The 14230-nt window shown below is 35.5% G+C and overlaps 1 protein-coding gene across 1 annotated transcript in view; it reads right to left on the bottom strand.

Annotated features, from left to right (window-relative positions):
• LOC148950816 (kin of IRRE-like protein 3) overlaps positions 1–14230 on the bottom strand; it is a 156331-nt gene that overhangs the window by 95359 nt on the left and 46742 nt on the right. Inside the window, exons 4-6 of the mRNA XM_089090466.1 lie at positions 8762–8905; positions 6968–7159; positions 5413–5673 (exon numbers count right to left, since the gene is read on the bottom strand). Coding sequence (XP_088946592.1) covers positions 5413–5673; positions 6968–7159; positions 8762–8905 — 597 coding nt within the window. The remainder of the gene's footprint in view (positions 1–5412; positions 5674–6967; positions 7160–8761; positions 8906–14230) is intronic.

Raw genomic sequence — 14230 nt, 5'->3', positions numbered from 1 at the left:
CGAATGAGTCCTCATTCACCCGGATCAGTTGCCAACTGTGGCCTGTAGGCGTGGCTAACAAGATTTTTTTTTTTGAAATTTAAGTGGCTATATTTGGTTTTTGGAAAACAGGGAAGGAGGGATCGGATTGAGCTGAAATTTCGAGGATAAGCTCCTGGGCCCTAGGAAAGCTTAACCTATAAATTTCAACCCAATCAGACAACGTTAAAGGGGGGCTGTGGTGGGAAAAATTAACATGGGCTCTTATAGGAAAACGAGGTTTTTCGTAAATGTAAATTCGGGGGATAATTTTTTCGGTCTGAAAATATCAAAAGGCCCTAACAGGTTGAATTCTGCTTCGAATGAGTCCTCATTCACCCGGATCAGTTGCCAACTGTGGCCTGTAGGCGTGGCTAACAAGATTTTTTTTTTTTGAAATTTAAGTGGCTATATTTGGTTTTTGGAAAACAGGGAAGGAGGGATCGGATTGAGCTGAAATTTCGAGGATAAGCTCCTGGGCCCTAGGAAAGCTTAACCTATAAATTTCAACCCAATCGGACAACGTTAAAGGGGGGCTGTGGTCGGAGGGTCGAAACTTCCGGCCCACTTTTACCCATGCAGATAAAGTCGGAGGGGGGGGTGAAATTTTGCACATTTCTTAGTTTGAGCGTGGGCTACAAAATGCAAGTACCGCTGTCTCTGCGACCGCTATGATCGTAAATCGCTTAACATTGTGGTGGGTCGCCTCTTTATAGAGGCACAAATGTGCCTCCTTGAAAGGAGATTGCCACAATTTAATGACATAATCCATTTCAATCCCAATTCACAGACATCTATGGTTTTTAAATTACAATTCTCCGTGTCAATTGAGATTTTCAGATTGTCAACAAAAATGTAAATAGTCGCAATTGAATGACAATTTTCAGACGCATCAATGGTGCTAATTTACAATCCTAACTCTCGATTTATATGGCCGGATTATCTGGGAAATATAATTTTTCACAATACAGATTGTTGTTTATAATTTTGAAGATTTTCAACAAGTAATATTTTGGCATAATTTACTAATGGAAGTCTTCGTTATTTTCATTAATGATTTAGTTTTGCACTGAGAAACCTAAATTGCCTGTTTAAACGCATGAAACTTTTACTTTCACTCACTTATTTTACTTAGTTTCTGCTCATTGATAGTGCAGATTATGTATTGATTGTGCTCATATTCTAAAATTTTACTTTTACAGGTCAATAGACTCTGAATTTGAAAAGATTGTCTATTTGGGGACAAATGGAAAGCTGAATTTTTTAAGATAAGTAATAAGTGTACCAGCAGAAATTCGCTCAAGAGCAAAAGTATCAAAAAATTTTCACAAGGGAGGGTTTCAAACAAAGGAGGGCTTCAACAAAGGTTTCCACAATATATGACTTATATTCCATTAGTAAAATCAGCAATGTGGAGTTTTCAAAATTGGTCTATAAATATAACACTTAATGAACACTAATGAACACTTAACATTCATTAACACTTAAAGAGCTTCAAGTGTTCAAGAAAATCGTCAAAACAAATCTTTTTATTGGATGCCTTTTAATCACATTTCACTTTTGAAAAAGGCACTAGAACTGTCAAATTTCAATCGACTGATTCTCCTCCCAAGTTTCGATCACTTCAATACAGGGTGGTCGAGATCTGTCGAAAGGTCCGTTTTCATCCCATCTTTTGTCACCCTGTTCTTTTTTGGGGAGGACACAAGAGTTTGTCAATATAATATGTTTGGCAGCAGAAAATAACATATTTACTTTTATACTGAAAGGACTGCTATTTGCAGGCAAATAGAAAACTTTTATTTCAAGGCAGGCGTAGTACCAGAAATTGTATTCAAGGATAATGTATGCAAAAAATGTTTATAAGGGGGGAGGGATTTTGTTAATCTAAAAAAAATTTAATTGTAGCAATAGGCTCAAGCTGGAGGCACCGTCTATTTGGAGGCGAATAGAAAACTATACCAGAATGGAAAAGTTGGTACACAAGTGTACCAGAATAAATTCTTTCAAGGCAACATGCACATGGGGGCAGGGCCGTATCCAGGATTTTGTCTTTACTTTCAGGGGGAGGGGGGGCTTTACAAAAGGATCTATTCCGGAAGGTACGAAAACTTTAAAAGACGCATCAAAAGCTTGTTTATATTCATTTTTGTTAAGTTTTTATGAGTCAAACAAACATTTCAGGAGGGGGGGGATTCAAACCCCCTTTTCCTCTGAATACAGCCTTGTCTAGTTTTTTTTTTTCGTGGAAGAAAAACTTTTTAAGAAAATAGTTGTCTTGTTGCAGTCAGGGATGCACGCAAAGGGAGAGGAGTTTGCGGTCCGGAACTAAAAATAATTTCTTGAATTTCTTGGCATTTCTCATTCAAATGTTAATTTTTGTAATATTTCTCCACCCCAAAAACATCCTCATTATCTCCCCCCCTGAAAACGTTCCTACGCATGTGCTTGACTAGAGTAGTTCATGCTGAGAAACATGTCTTAGAGAGAATTTTCCATGGATAGCATTAAAAGTTGGGCAAAAATTGGGGTTTCTCAAAATATTTCAGTCTCAATATTTTTGTTATGTTCCTCAATATGTTTCAGTCTAAAAAATAGACCTGTCAATATGTTTCAATAGGAAACTGATAAGATGCGAAGAATAAACTTTCTATCGGAGGGATAAACAAGGATATATAATCACAGATAAGTATTAAATAACCAAAGCGTGAGATATATATCGGTTGCTTTGAGAAAGGAAGCCTAATTAATCAGAATGAATGTAGTCAGCGCCTTAGATTCAGATAATAAGAGGAATTAGATGCTACAATTGAACTGATTTACCAAAGATCAAGAAGTAGATAACCTTAACAAATTAATTATGTTGGAACAATCCTTGCATTGACAACATACTTGATGAAAGGAAACATCAAATTGATGTATGAATCTGCAACATACGTAATCTCGGGAGAAATTCAAAGACGACTTGTGTTTCTATGAATATTCAAGAACGTGATAAATAATACGTCATCAAGCAACAGTGCGCACAGTCCTGACCTGATTACAAGGGGGGGGGGGACAGATAAAATTAAGGAAATGTTATTGGGGATATTATTTCAAGTTCAAAGAGAACATATCCAAGTTATGAGATATTCGGGTTTAGCAAACCAACGACATTTTGGGAGAAATTAAAAGAGAACTTTACCTACCAGTGCAAACAACCCCAAGGGCGCCGGGAAAAAATTTTCCAGGGGGGGCCAAAGGCAAAAACACCAGTGGTTGTGGCGTAAGAGGAAAGATAGCCTATTTCTGGATTTTTTTTTTACGGTGGAATAAGTTTTTTTTTAAATAATTTTAGAAAAAAACTCTTAAATAATAGAGCAATTAAATTGCACGCAAAATGAAACAAAAAAGAGTAAATTTTAAACCACAAGGATTCCTGGCAAAGGGATTAATTTGTTTAATCAATAATATATTCCAATCAAATCGTCCAATCAAAATTTTGAGCTGGCTTTTTTCTTCAGCATACTATAAGGCCTGATAACTATGTCTTTAGAGATAAAATGACCCCCTGCAGCCACTGGGGAAAGGATTTTACGTTATAAAATTAACATATTGTTTTATTTGTTATTGGGAATATACATACATTTTGGGTGGGGAGGAAAGGAAGAATTATCTGCTGGGAGGATTTTACACTGGGAAAATTTTACATGGAGAGGGAAGTTTTCAGGGGGTGAACTTTTCAAGGGAAATTTTACACTTGGTGAATATGCCAGAATTCATATACGAAAGTTCTTTATGTCTTGCTTTTTCTTTACCGATTCAATTTTAGGAGTGGAGATATTGAGGGTAATTGTCCAGGTTAAATTCTCGCCAGGATTGAATTGTCTAGAGTATATTTCTGTGGGGAGGAAGGATTTTTCCGTGGATGTGGAGCCAGGTATCCTGGGGTTATTAAAAAAAAACAATCAGATATTAAATTTAAAAAAATAAGTTTTTTCGACTGAAAGCGTGGGGCAACATTAAAATTTAGAACAAATAGAAATTACAACTTATAAGAGGGGGTTGCCCCCTCCTCGACACTTTGGTCTCTGCGCTACAGTTCGAATTGCTTTCCAATTCCTTAAAAACAACTCCTGAGATGGAAGGGTCGTTTAGTTAGAAAGATAGTTAACATTTTTTTTGAATTTCTGAAAAAATGTAGCATAATGAGTAAGATAGTGACGAGGGGGGCAACCCCCCTCATATACGTACAAATTTGTGTTCGTTTTAAGTTTTAATGTTGTTCCTTACTTTCAGTTGAAAAAACTTTTTTATTTAATGAAGCTTAGAGAGAAAAATTTTTCTAAAGGCAATGAAAAAGTATGTCAATTAAAGTAAAAGTATATAAAAATGGAAAAAGTAATTAATTAAAAAAATTAAACAAAAATTTTTTTAATTAGACGAACATTCTAGGGTACTAATAACAGCAGTAATTACTAATAAACAAATACATATTTAGGATCACCATAAAAAAACTGATTTTTTGATCTAATGTTATCAATAGTTAGGCTCTTAAACTTTCATTATAGGGTCAAAATCTATTGGCAGGCAGTCAACAATGGGGAAAAACACCTTTTTTCTATTGTTTTTACATATTCTGCTTTTTTTCTTTTGGTTTCCTAATAATTACTTTATAGTCCTAAATTTCCAGGGAGGGGGCATGGCCCCCCTGCCACTGCCCATACACGACCCAGACCTTGGAATAGGGGAGTGTTGTAGTTAGGAATCATGCGTCTTTTTTGTGTTTAAAATTGTTTTAAATATTAGTTAAAATTAAAATGTAGTGCCGTCAATTCACGAAGATTTAGGAGGGAGTAAAATATATTTTGAAAATCTAAGTGGGGGGGAAGGTGTTTTTTTCTTATATTAAAATACCAAAAAAGGCTTTTCCAGTAAAAATACGAAATAAATTTTTTGTCAAGTCTAAGGGGTAAAAGAAATATAGGAAGCAAATACCCCCCTCTCTGCCCCAAAATTGACACCTTTGGTAACAGTGTACCGAATATCCTACATTCTAAAGAAATAGATACGAGTAATATTCAAAATTGCAGTTTTTGATCTGGAATTTTATTCGCCAAAAATCATACCAATACGAATACAATATGCCACGGGCAGTTTATTTATGTGCAAGGAGCTTATGGCTCAGGAGCATACGGAAGATGGGGGGGATGAGTCCCAAAATCGTATAGTTTGCCAAGTTATTTGGCACTTTTGATTCAAACGATCAAATAAAACATGTCTTCTATTTTCCACTCTCCCAAAAAATAAACTCGTACGCAGGTGTCTGCTATGGCTACACAAAGCTATCTATTTAAAGTTTAGATGACAACATTAAAATAATCAAAATGAAAATTTTAATTAAATAAAACTTACATTTGACTTCGATTTCAACTGTTTTTGGTGCAGAAATACCCATAACGTTTCTTGCTTCACACGTATATGAACCACTGATACGTCTGCTCAAAGGTTTTAGCGTCAATGTTTCTTGAATTGCAAGGGTCTCAGTGCTACCAGCTTTTTTCCAGACAATCGTGGCTGGTGGATTGGCATCGGCAACACATCGCATGGTAGCTGATAATGCACCTTCCTCTAGATCTCCAACTGGTGTATCGACAAGAGTGACAGTAGGAGTATCTGTATTAAGAAACTGTTTTAGAGATTATCCAGTCAATCCACGATATTACAGAACAGATTAAGGTTGCAACTGCTTGTTTAATGTTTTTCACGATAAAATTTTTCTTTTTTATATTAACATGTCAGCTTGGAACTGGGAAAGTTGATAGCAATATTCTTCAATCCTAAAAAAATTATACATTTCACCTCTTATGTCCAAGCCATTGTTGCAATTTCTTCCGCATGAGAGTACTGATGTAATTTACCCTAGTTGGGAACATAGTGGCTAGCTACCCTACATCTAAACCTTATGTGTAATAGATACCCAGGACTGTATGCTAGATTTTTTTTCAAACAAAAGAATGTTTGTTCAGTGGGATGGTTTTGGGGTGTAAAGGGTCTTTTTATCTTCATTTTAAAAACAAATTTAAGAAAATTTATTGCGTGCATTTCTATGACCAATCTATGAGTAGGGGAAATATTTTTGTGTGTGTGTGGGAGGGGGGGGGGGTTCAAACCTTGCATCCATCCCTCCAATGGATACACTCCTTTACATTCCATCAAGACTAAAAATCAGATCCTTTGAGCAGGGTTACGACCATCACGACCCTTATGATTTTTTGAGTTAACCATCCGGAATTTTTTTTTTCTACAGGTTAGCAATCTAAGGAAAGAAGCCTTCTAGCACAAGCCCGCCATAGGTGGCTTCTAGGAGACGACTTTCAGCCTGATTTTAGACACCGGAAGCGAACATTCTCACAATGTGCAGCTGCAATGTGAGTGGTCTCAGGCAAAAGTGTGGCCACTTACTTCCTTGACACAACCTAAGCGAATCCAAAATAGGGATTCATTGGAAATAGAAAACAATAGAAATAGAAGAAAAAGAAACAAGATACGCCGCAGCCAGTAAAACAAGAGAGAAAAACAAAAATATTTCAGCCCTGACCTCCACTTACTTGGCCTCGGTGTACTAATAAGAATAAAAAATTTAGAGTTAAAAATCTACTGAACTGTGTGCTGTCCAGTTATAATGGTTGGTGGGATTTTATCCATATGCTTTTTTATTCTTATTTCTGCACTAAGGTTGATTGAGCAAAGGTCTTGATCGAAATATTTTGATTTTCTCTCTTTTTTCACTGGCTCTGATTTACTTCGTATTTCGCTTCGTTCTTCTGCGTTTCCTCATTTTGTCATGCCTAACAAACGTGGTCTAAAAATTATTCAAAATAGAGACATTAAGATGAGCTATAGCACCGGGGAAGACCACGGCAATCTCCCTCTAATAAGACGTTTTCATCAATTGAATAACACTTACAGTGCACATTCAGTCCAGTTTCCACTTGTTTTTCCCCATTTTCATATGCTTCATGCATAGCGACACACCTCAGCGCCTTTCCATGATCTTCTCTGCCAAATCGATGCTCCAAAATGGAAGACGAGGACCATTTTTTTGAGGCGCCAACTTCTGGTGCATCGGTTTGATTTGTTCGAAACAATTCACGATCCCCTAAAAATCAAGACCACGTCGTAAATAAACATGGAAAATTGTTTGAGACATTTATTTTCTTTTTCCGGTTGAAGATGAGTTTACATGCTGCAACTGTCACTCTCAGTTTGGAGCGACATCTGAAATAGTCAAGACCCAACGTTTCTTGCTCCAAATTGACATTTCAATTTTAAATTGTTTTATTTCGCTGTGACAAGTAATAAATTTAAGATGCCCGTGGAGGGTGAATTCAAGAGTTTGAATAAAGTCTCTCTTATATCCATCCATGTGAAGGAGTTCAAAGGGGCAAGATAAATTTAAATCGTCTGTTCTGAATTGACAGAAGCACTCTATTTTCTGTAATTCTGTGTTCTACCTCTGAATCACTGATAATCAAGTAAAAACAAAAGTTTAACTTAAAGTATTACGATTGTTTCACTTTAAAAGATATCAAACCAATTTAAAACCTCAACAAGCACTTTTTAGCTCTCTTAGTCATTTCTGCGAGTCAGGGAGAAATCCCTTTTATTTCTAATTAGGCAATGCAATAAGTATCCAAAAATCTTTATTTTGTCTCCAAAATATTGACTTGCAGCAAATAACAAATACTACACTAATGACAGGCCCAGGTAACAGATTAAAACCTTCAAACGCATAAGGGTTACAAATAGCTATATTATATCAACAATGTCAGACAAAAGCAAACTGATCAGGCCCTTGTGCCAAGAGGGTAGTGCCTTTCTCCCCCCTCCTTCCGCTAAATCTAAGTTCAGAGAAAATACACGAATTTTCTCATGCTTTTTTCTTTAGATTCGCCTATTGTTTTTGCGATTTTGATTAAGACTCCACGCCAAAATGTTTGTCTGTCTCGTAAAAACTTAAAAAAATAATATAAGAAATTGGTACTGGTGTATTATGCGGGGCCGCCGCTATATACTGTATCAAGGAAACCAGTCACGAAACCACTCAAACGGGCTATTTGCAAGAGACCGCTATAGACAAATGATTGCAAAGCCGTGGTTTCTCAATAAGTTACAATATTTAAACGATTGGTTTTTGGAGTTTAGGGGGGGGGGGGAAATACCTAGGTTATGTTACGTATTTTATATATGCTATGCTTTACCCCCCCCCCCCCCCCTAATGTGCAAATATATAGCCCAAATTTGTTTCTAAACTATTATATGTTCTTCCTATTTTATTTCATTAGCATTAACCAAACTTGACTTCTTCGCGGTGCCCGCATAATGCGCCAGTACCAAATTTTGTTTTGATACGTTTAAAAAAAGATTTACAACCCCCCCCCGCCCCGAAAAAAATCTAGATACCATCTTGACCGTGTGCCGTTGATGTAGTTTTTAATTCTCGTCCAATAAATTTATGCATGCTTAAGCGATGTACCTTAATTTTTAAATCTATAGCTGTAAATTTGTAACTATAGATGTAACTGTAAATCTGTAAATGTAACTGTAACTGTAAGTTAGCATGTTTATTTTCAAGACAAAAACCTGCATTGCTGAAAAATCAAAGTTAATAAAATCAGTTGTTTATCAAATTAACTACTTGTTAAATCAACAAGTATAATAAAGAAGCCAAAGTCTAACCAAAAGCTTGCCATGTACTTACCAATGAACCACCGGATTGTAGGTGGAGGGTTTCCAAATCGACTTATACATTTGATTTTACTTTGAACACCAGATTGAACAGTTAGGTTCATGCGTGGGAGCACCAAAGTCGAGTTCAGCTCCATGTGCAGCGTTGTAGGTGCAACTACAAAGAAGTAGTACAAATTGAGAGGGGTTAAATATCTATACACTTATATAAACATACTTTCCATAGAAATTTTGATCTATGAAACCTTTCCTCCAAGTAATTTGAATCAGAAGTGACCAATACTTTAGAAAAACTTAGGATTTCGAGGAGCTTGGGCCCTAAGCCCTCCTCTCCCCGCTGCATATGTCCTTGCTCCTATTACATTCAACAATAAAGCTAATTCAGCACCAGGACCATATCCAGGATATTCTTAGGGGGGATATTTTTTTCGGGGGAGGGGGGGAGGGCATGAAAAAACTTTTTAAAACACATCAACAACTTGTTTGTATGGATTTTTGTTACGTTTTTACGAGTCTGACAAAATCACAAGGGAGGAGGGGATTTATCTCCCTCCCACCCTGGATATGGCCTTGTTTGGGACATTGAAATCATAGGCCTGTATTGCCCCACGATTTGCGCCAAAAGGTACATATCTTAGCACTTGGATGTTTCTGACAAGAAAGTAATTAGAGAAGATTGATTAAGCTTTAGGATAATGAATGACTCCAAGACTGAAAATAGAAATCTATTGCGAAGAAAGTGTCATAGCACCAGCTTGGATTTGTTTTCATCTCCAGTAAGCTATTTTCAAGCTATAGATCGCTTGTGGTAAATCAAAACATGGTATGTAGCGTGACATACATTTTATAGGAGAGTGGAAGAACTAAAAAGTTTGTTTTGACGTGTTTTTTTTGTTTTTGTTTTTTCTTATTCTTATTTTTTGGTATTAGATGTCGTCTTTTAGTAAAAGAAAAACTTTCATTGACATTCCAAAATTTGACCGATAATTCTTTTATTAAAAGCTAAAATTTTAACTATTTTCAGAGTAAGAAAAGAGAAAATAATAAATTTTGGAGTAAAAAATGAGATAAATTTAACTATTTTAAGAACCAAAGAAGAAAACCTATAGGCATTACTATCTAAGAAATGTTATAAACGCATTTGAAGTAACTGTAGCGGACATGGATCAGATTTGAACATAAATTCTATAGGAGAGTGGAAGAACTAAAAAGTTTTTTCGATTTATTTTTCTTTTTTTTTGGGGGGGGGGAGGTGAGCAACCAAAAATTTGTCAGCCACACTTTGAGACGGGTTTATTGTTTTGAATTTTGTTTTTACCTGCTACCTGTTTTTACCTGTTTCTCATTTTGATATCCACGTTGTTTGTTTTTGTCTTTTTTGTTTATTTTATTCTGTTGTTTACAGGTCAGGATCGTTCCAATTTCGCTCAGAAAATGTGAGCTTGATTTTCTTAGAATTTTTCTAATATTGCTGAAGAAAGGAAGCAGTTGTCTTCTCGAAATATCCGTTTTTATTGCATCCAGCATTTTCGTTGGTCATATAAAGCCCCATTTTCACGTTTCTTCTCTTTTTTTGTGATGGTTGGCCAATGTGGTTTACGAAATTATTTGATAAATTTATAGGAGCGGGAGAACTTAAATTTTTTTTTTCACATTTCTTTGTTGTTTTTGGTGGTGGGGTGGGGTATTTAGAATTGCCTGTTTGTAAAAGTAAAATTTCCATAAGCATCCAGTATTTGGCTGACAGGAATTATACTAAAAACTCAAATTTTTAATTATTTTAGAGGAAGAAAAGAGAACGCAATAAATTTTGGAATAAAAACACAAAAATTTAATATTTTAGGAATTTAAGACAAATAGAAACGAGTTAAACCAACCCATGGGCATAACTTTCTATAAGATGTAACATGTAACATTTTGAACTACTGTGTCGGATACGGAAAAAGTTTTTCAATTTTCCTCGTTCCACTGGGTCCTAAAGCGATGGAATCAGTAAGGCTACATACACGCTAAAATCCACTTTTTTTTTTAAAGAAGAGTATGTTAATTGATCAACATGGGACCGTGTCATTAATCGCCTCTGGTCGCAGTTGTCATGGTAGGGATAGCCAAGGAAAAAGATATTCTCAAAATAATTTCTTGCCTTAGAGATTGAAGAATAATGCTGAATAACGACTCGTGGAAATCTGTCAATAACTTATAATGACAATTTTTGGATCAACAGATAAAAACAATTTACATGAATCCAAAAAGATCGTCAAATCTCCTGAGAATGGCATTTAAAATAGATACTACACCATTGAATCTATTCTGTAATTAAATAAAAAAAACAAGTTTTTTAAACTGAAAGTAAGGAGCGACATTAAAACTTAAAACGAACAGAAATTATTCCATATATGAAAGGGGCTGTGCCCTCCTCAAGGCTTCGCTCTTTACGCTAAAATTTGACTCTGTCTCACAACTTTATTTTTTTAAAACAATAAAAAACTTTAGCGTAAAGAGCGAGGCGTTGAGGAGGGGACAGCCCCTTTCATATACGAAATAAAAAATAATTTTTATTCCGTATATAAAAGGGACTGTCCCCTCCTCAACGCATCGCTCTTTACACTAAAGTTTTTTATTTTTTTAAAAAATAAAGTTGTGAGACAGAGTCAAACTTTAGCGTAAAGAGCGCAGCGTTGAGGAGGGGACAGCCCCTTTCATATACGGAATAATTTCTGTTCGTTTTAAGTTTTAATGTCGCTCCTTACTTTCAGTTTAAAAAACTTGTTTTTTTTATTTAATTTCTGATCGTTTTTTAGTTAATGCAGCTTTTATTTGCATACAAACTTTACTTTTCTTTTGCTAAATGTATGTCTTTACAAATTAACTTACGTAACTAACTTCTATATTCGTATATTTTTCTTCTGGCAAAAAATACAAAGTTGCAGATTTTTGCAGATATGAGCTTGAAACCTATGTAATATTGTTTTCTGATACGCTGAATCTGACGGTGTGATTTTCATTAAAATTCTTTCACTTGTAGGGGATGTTTCCCCCTCTTTAAAAAATCGAGTAAATTTTCTCAGGCTCGTAGCCTTTGATGAGTAATACTAAACTTAATAAAATTTATATATTTAGGATCAGCATTATAAACACATTCTTTTGATACATTTATTGACATCAAAATTTTGTTTTTAAAATTTTCGATTACTATTGAGCCGTATCGCTTGTTTTTTTATTGTTTTTTTTTATTACGTATATGTTATTACGTATATGAAGGGGTTTTCCCCTTAGTAAACACCACGCTCTTTACGTTAAAATTTAAAACAAATTTTGATTAACAAACCCCTGAATCACAAAGGCCGTTTAATTAGAATAGATAGCTCTTTTGAAAGCACTAAAAAAAACTGTAGCGTAAAGAGTGAGGTATTGACTTGGGGGAGAACCCCCTCACATACGTTATAATTTCTGTTCGTTTTAAGTTCTAATATTCCTTCTAACATTTCAGTTGAAAAAACTTGTTTTTTTTTATTTAATTTCTGAATGTTTCTTAAATAATGCTTGGAAATCCGGCGCCCCCTTCATAGAACTGTCCCTTCCCACAAACAAACATCCTCCCCGGACATATGATCCATATTAACCCCCTCCACTAGCCCCCCCCCCTCCAGAAAACATCCTTCCTGAAAATGGTTGTATACTTCCCAATAACCAATAAATAATGCTGGCTAGTCCGGCGCCCCCTTCATGGAAATTTCCCTTCCCCCATGAAAACTTCCTTCATGAACAGATCCTCCAACATAACCACCGACACAACCTTCCCTCCCACTACCAGAAAAAAAAACCTCCTGAAAACTTTTGTATACTTCCCAATAACCAATACTATATGTTAACATTGGGTAAAGTTCATAACTTTTAGCCCTCCCTCTGGGAACTTCGGGGGATTAAGTCATCCTAAAAGACATTTTTATCATATTTTCGACCATGCTGAACAAAATGGCTATCTCAAAATTTTGATCGGGTGACTTTGGGAAAAAAATCAGCGTGGGAGGGGGCCTAGTTGCCCTCCCTTTTTTTGGTCACTTAAAAAGGGCACTAGAACTTTTAATCTCCGTTCCAATGAGCCCTCCCAAGATATTCTAGGACCACTGGGTCTATACGATTACCCTTGGGGAAAAAAAACCAAAACAAACAAACAAACAAACAAACAAATAAACACGCATCCGTGATCTTTCTTCTGGCAAAAAATGCAAAATTCCACATTTTTTTAGATAGGAGCTTGAAACTACTACAGTAGGGTTATCTAGTACGCTGATTATGATGGTGTACTTTTGCTTAAGGTTCTATAGCTTTTAGGGGGGTCTTTCCTCCTTTTTTGAAAATCAGCCAAATTTTCTCAGGCGCGTAACTTTTGATGGGTAGCGCTAAACTTGATGAAAGTTATATATTTGAAATCAAAATTGAAATCTGATTCTTTTGATATATCTATTGGTATCAAAAACCCGTTTTCTAGAGTTTCGGTTACCATTGAGCCGGGTCGCTCCTTACTTACAGTTCGTTACCACGAACTGTTTGATTAAATAAAAAAACTAAGTTTTTTTAACTGAAAGTAATGAGCGAAGTTAAAACTTAAAACGGACAGAAATTATTCCGTATATGAAAGGGGATGTCCCCTCCTCAGCGTCTCGCTCTTTGTGCTAACGTTTTTTATCGTTTAAAAAAAGAGAGTTGTGAGACAGTCAAACCTTAGCGTAAAGAGCGAGGTGTTGAGGAGGGGACAGCCCCTTTCATATACAGAATAATTTCTGTTCGTTTTAAGTTTTAATGTCGCTCCTTATTTTCAGTTAAAAGAAAACTTGTTTTTTTATTTAATTTTTGAACGTTTTTGAATTAATGCAGGTTTTGATCTTGGCTCACAATACATGAATAATTAAAACAAAATTTTCATATTAATTTACTTTTATTTGGTTAAATGGCTTTCTCGAAACTTGTTTCATTTTATTTACGAACTTTTTATTAGTAATAAATATACGTAACTTACGAATTAACTTACGTAACGAACATCTATATTCATATATTTTTAATACGTATATTAGGGGTTCGACCTCTAGTCAATACCTTGCTCTTTAAGCTAAAGTTCAAATTTTGTTCCAATTCTTTAAAAATGACCGCTTAATCACAAAGGCCGTTAATTAGAATAAATAGCTCTTATGAAAGTACTAAAAAAATCTCTGGCTTAAAGAGTGAGGTATTGACTAGGGGATGAACCCAATCATATATGTAATATTTTTTGTTCGTTTAAAGTTTTGATGTTGCTGCTGTTGCAGTTGAAAAACTTGTTTTTTATATTTAATTTCTGATCTTTTTTTAAATAATGCTGGGAAGTCCGGTGTCCCCTTCATAGCAATGTCCCTTCCCCCATGAAAACTTCCTTCATGAACAGATCCTCCGACATAACCCCCGACCCCAGGCACGTACGCAGGAATTTGTTTCGGGGGGGGGG

Source organism: Artemia sp. Qi Xiang Cuo, chromosome 6 (genome assembly GCF_049724085.1).
Source record: "Artemia sp. Qi Xiang Cuo chromosome 6, ASM4972408v1, whole genome shotgun sequence".
NCBI classification, from domain to species: Eukaryota; Metazoa; Arthropoda; class Branchiopoda; order Anostraca; family Artemiidae; genus Artemia; species Artemia sp. Qi Xiang Cuo.
Note: the sequence above shows the minus strand (reverse complement) of the source record. Positions and strands in the feature narration are given on the sequence as shown.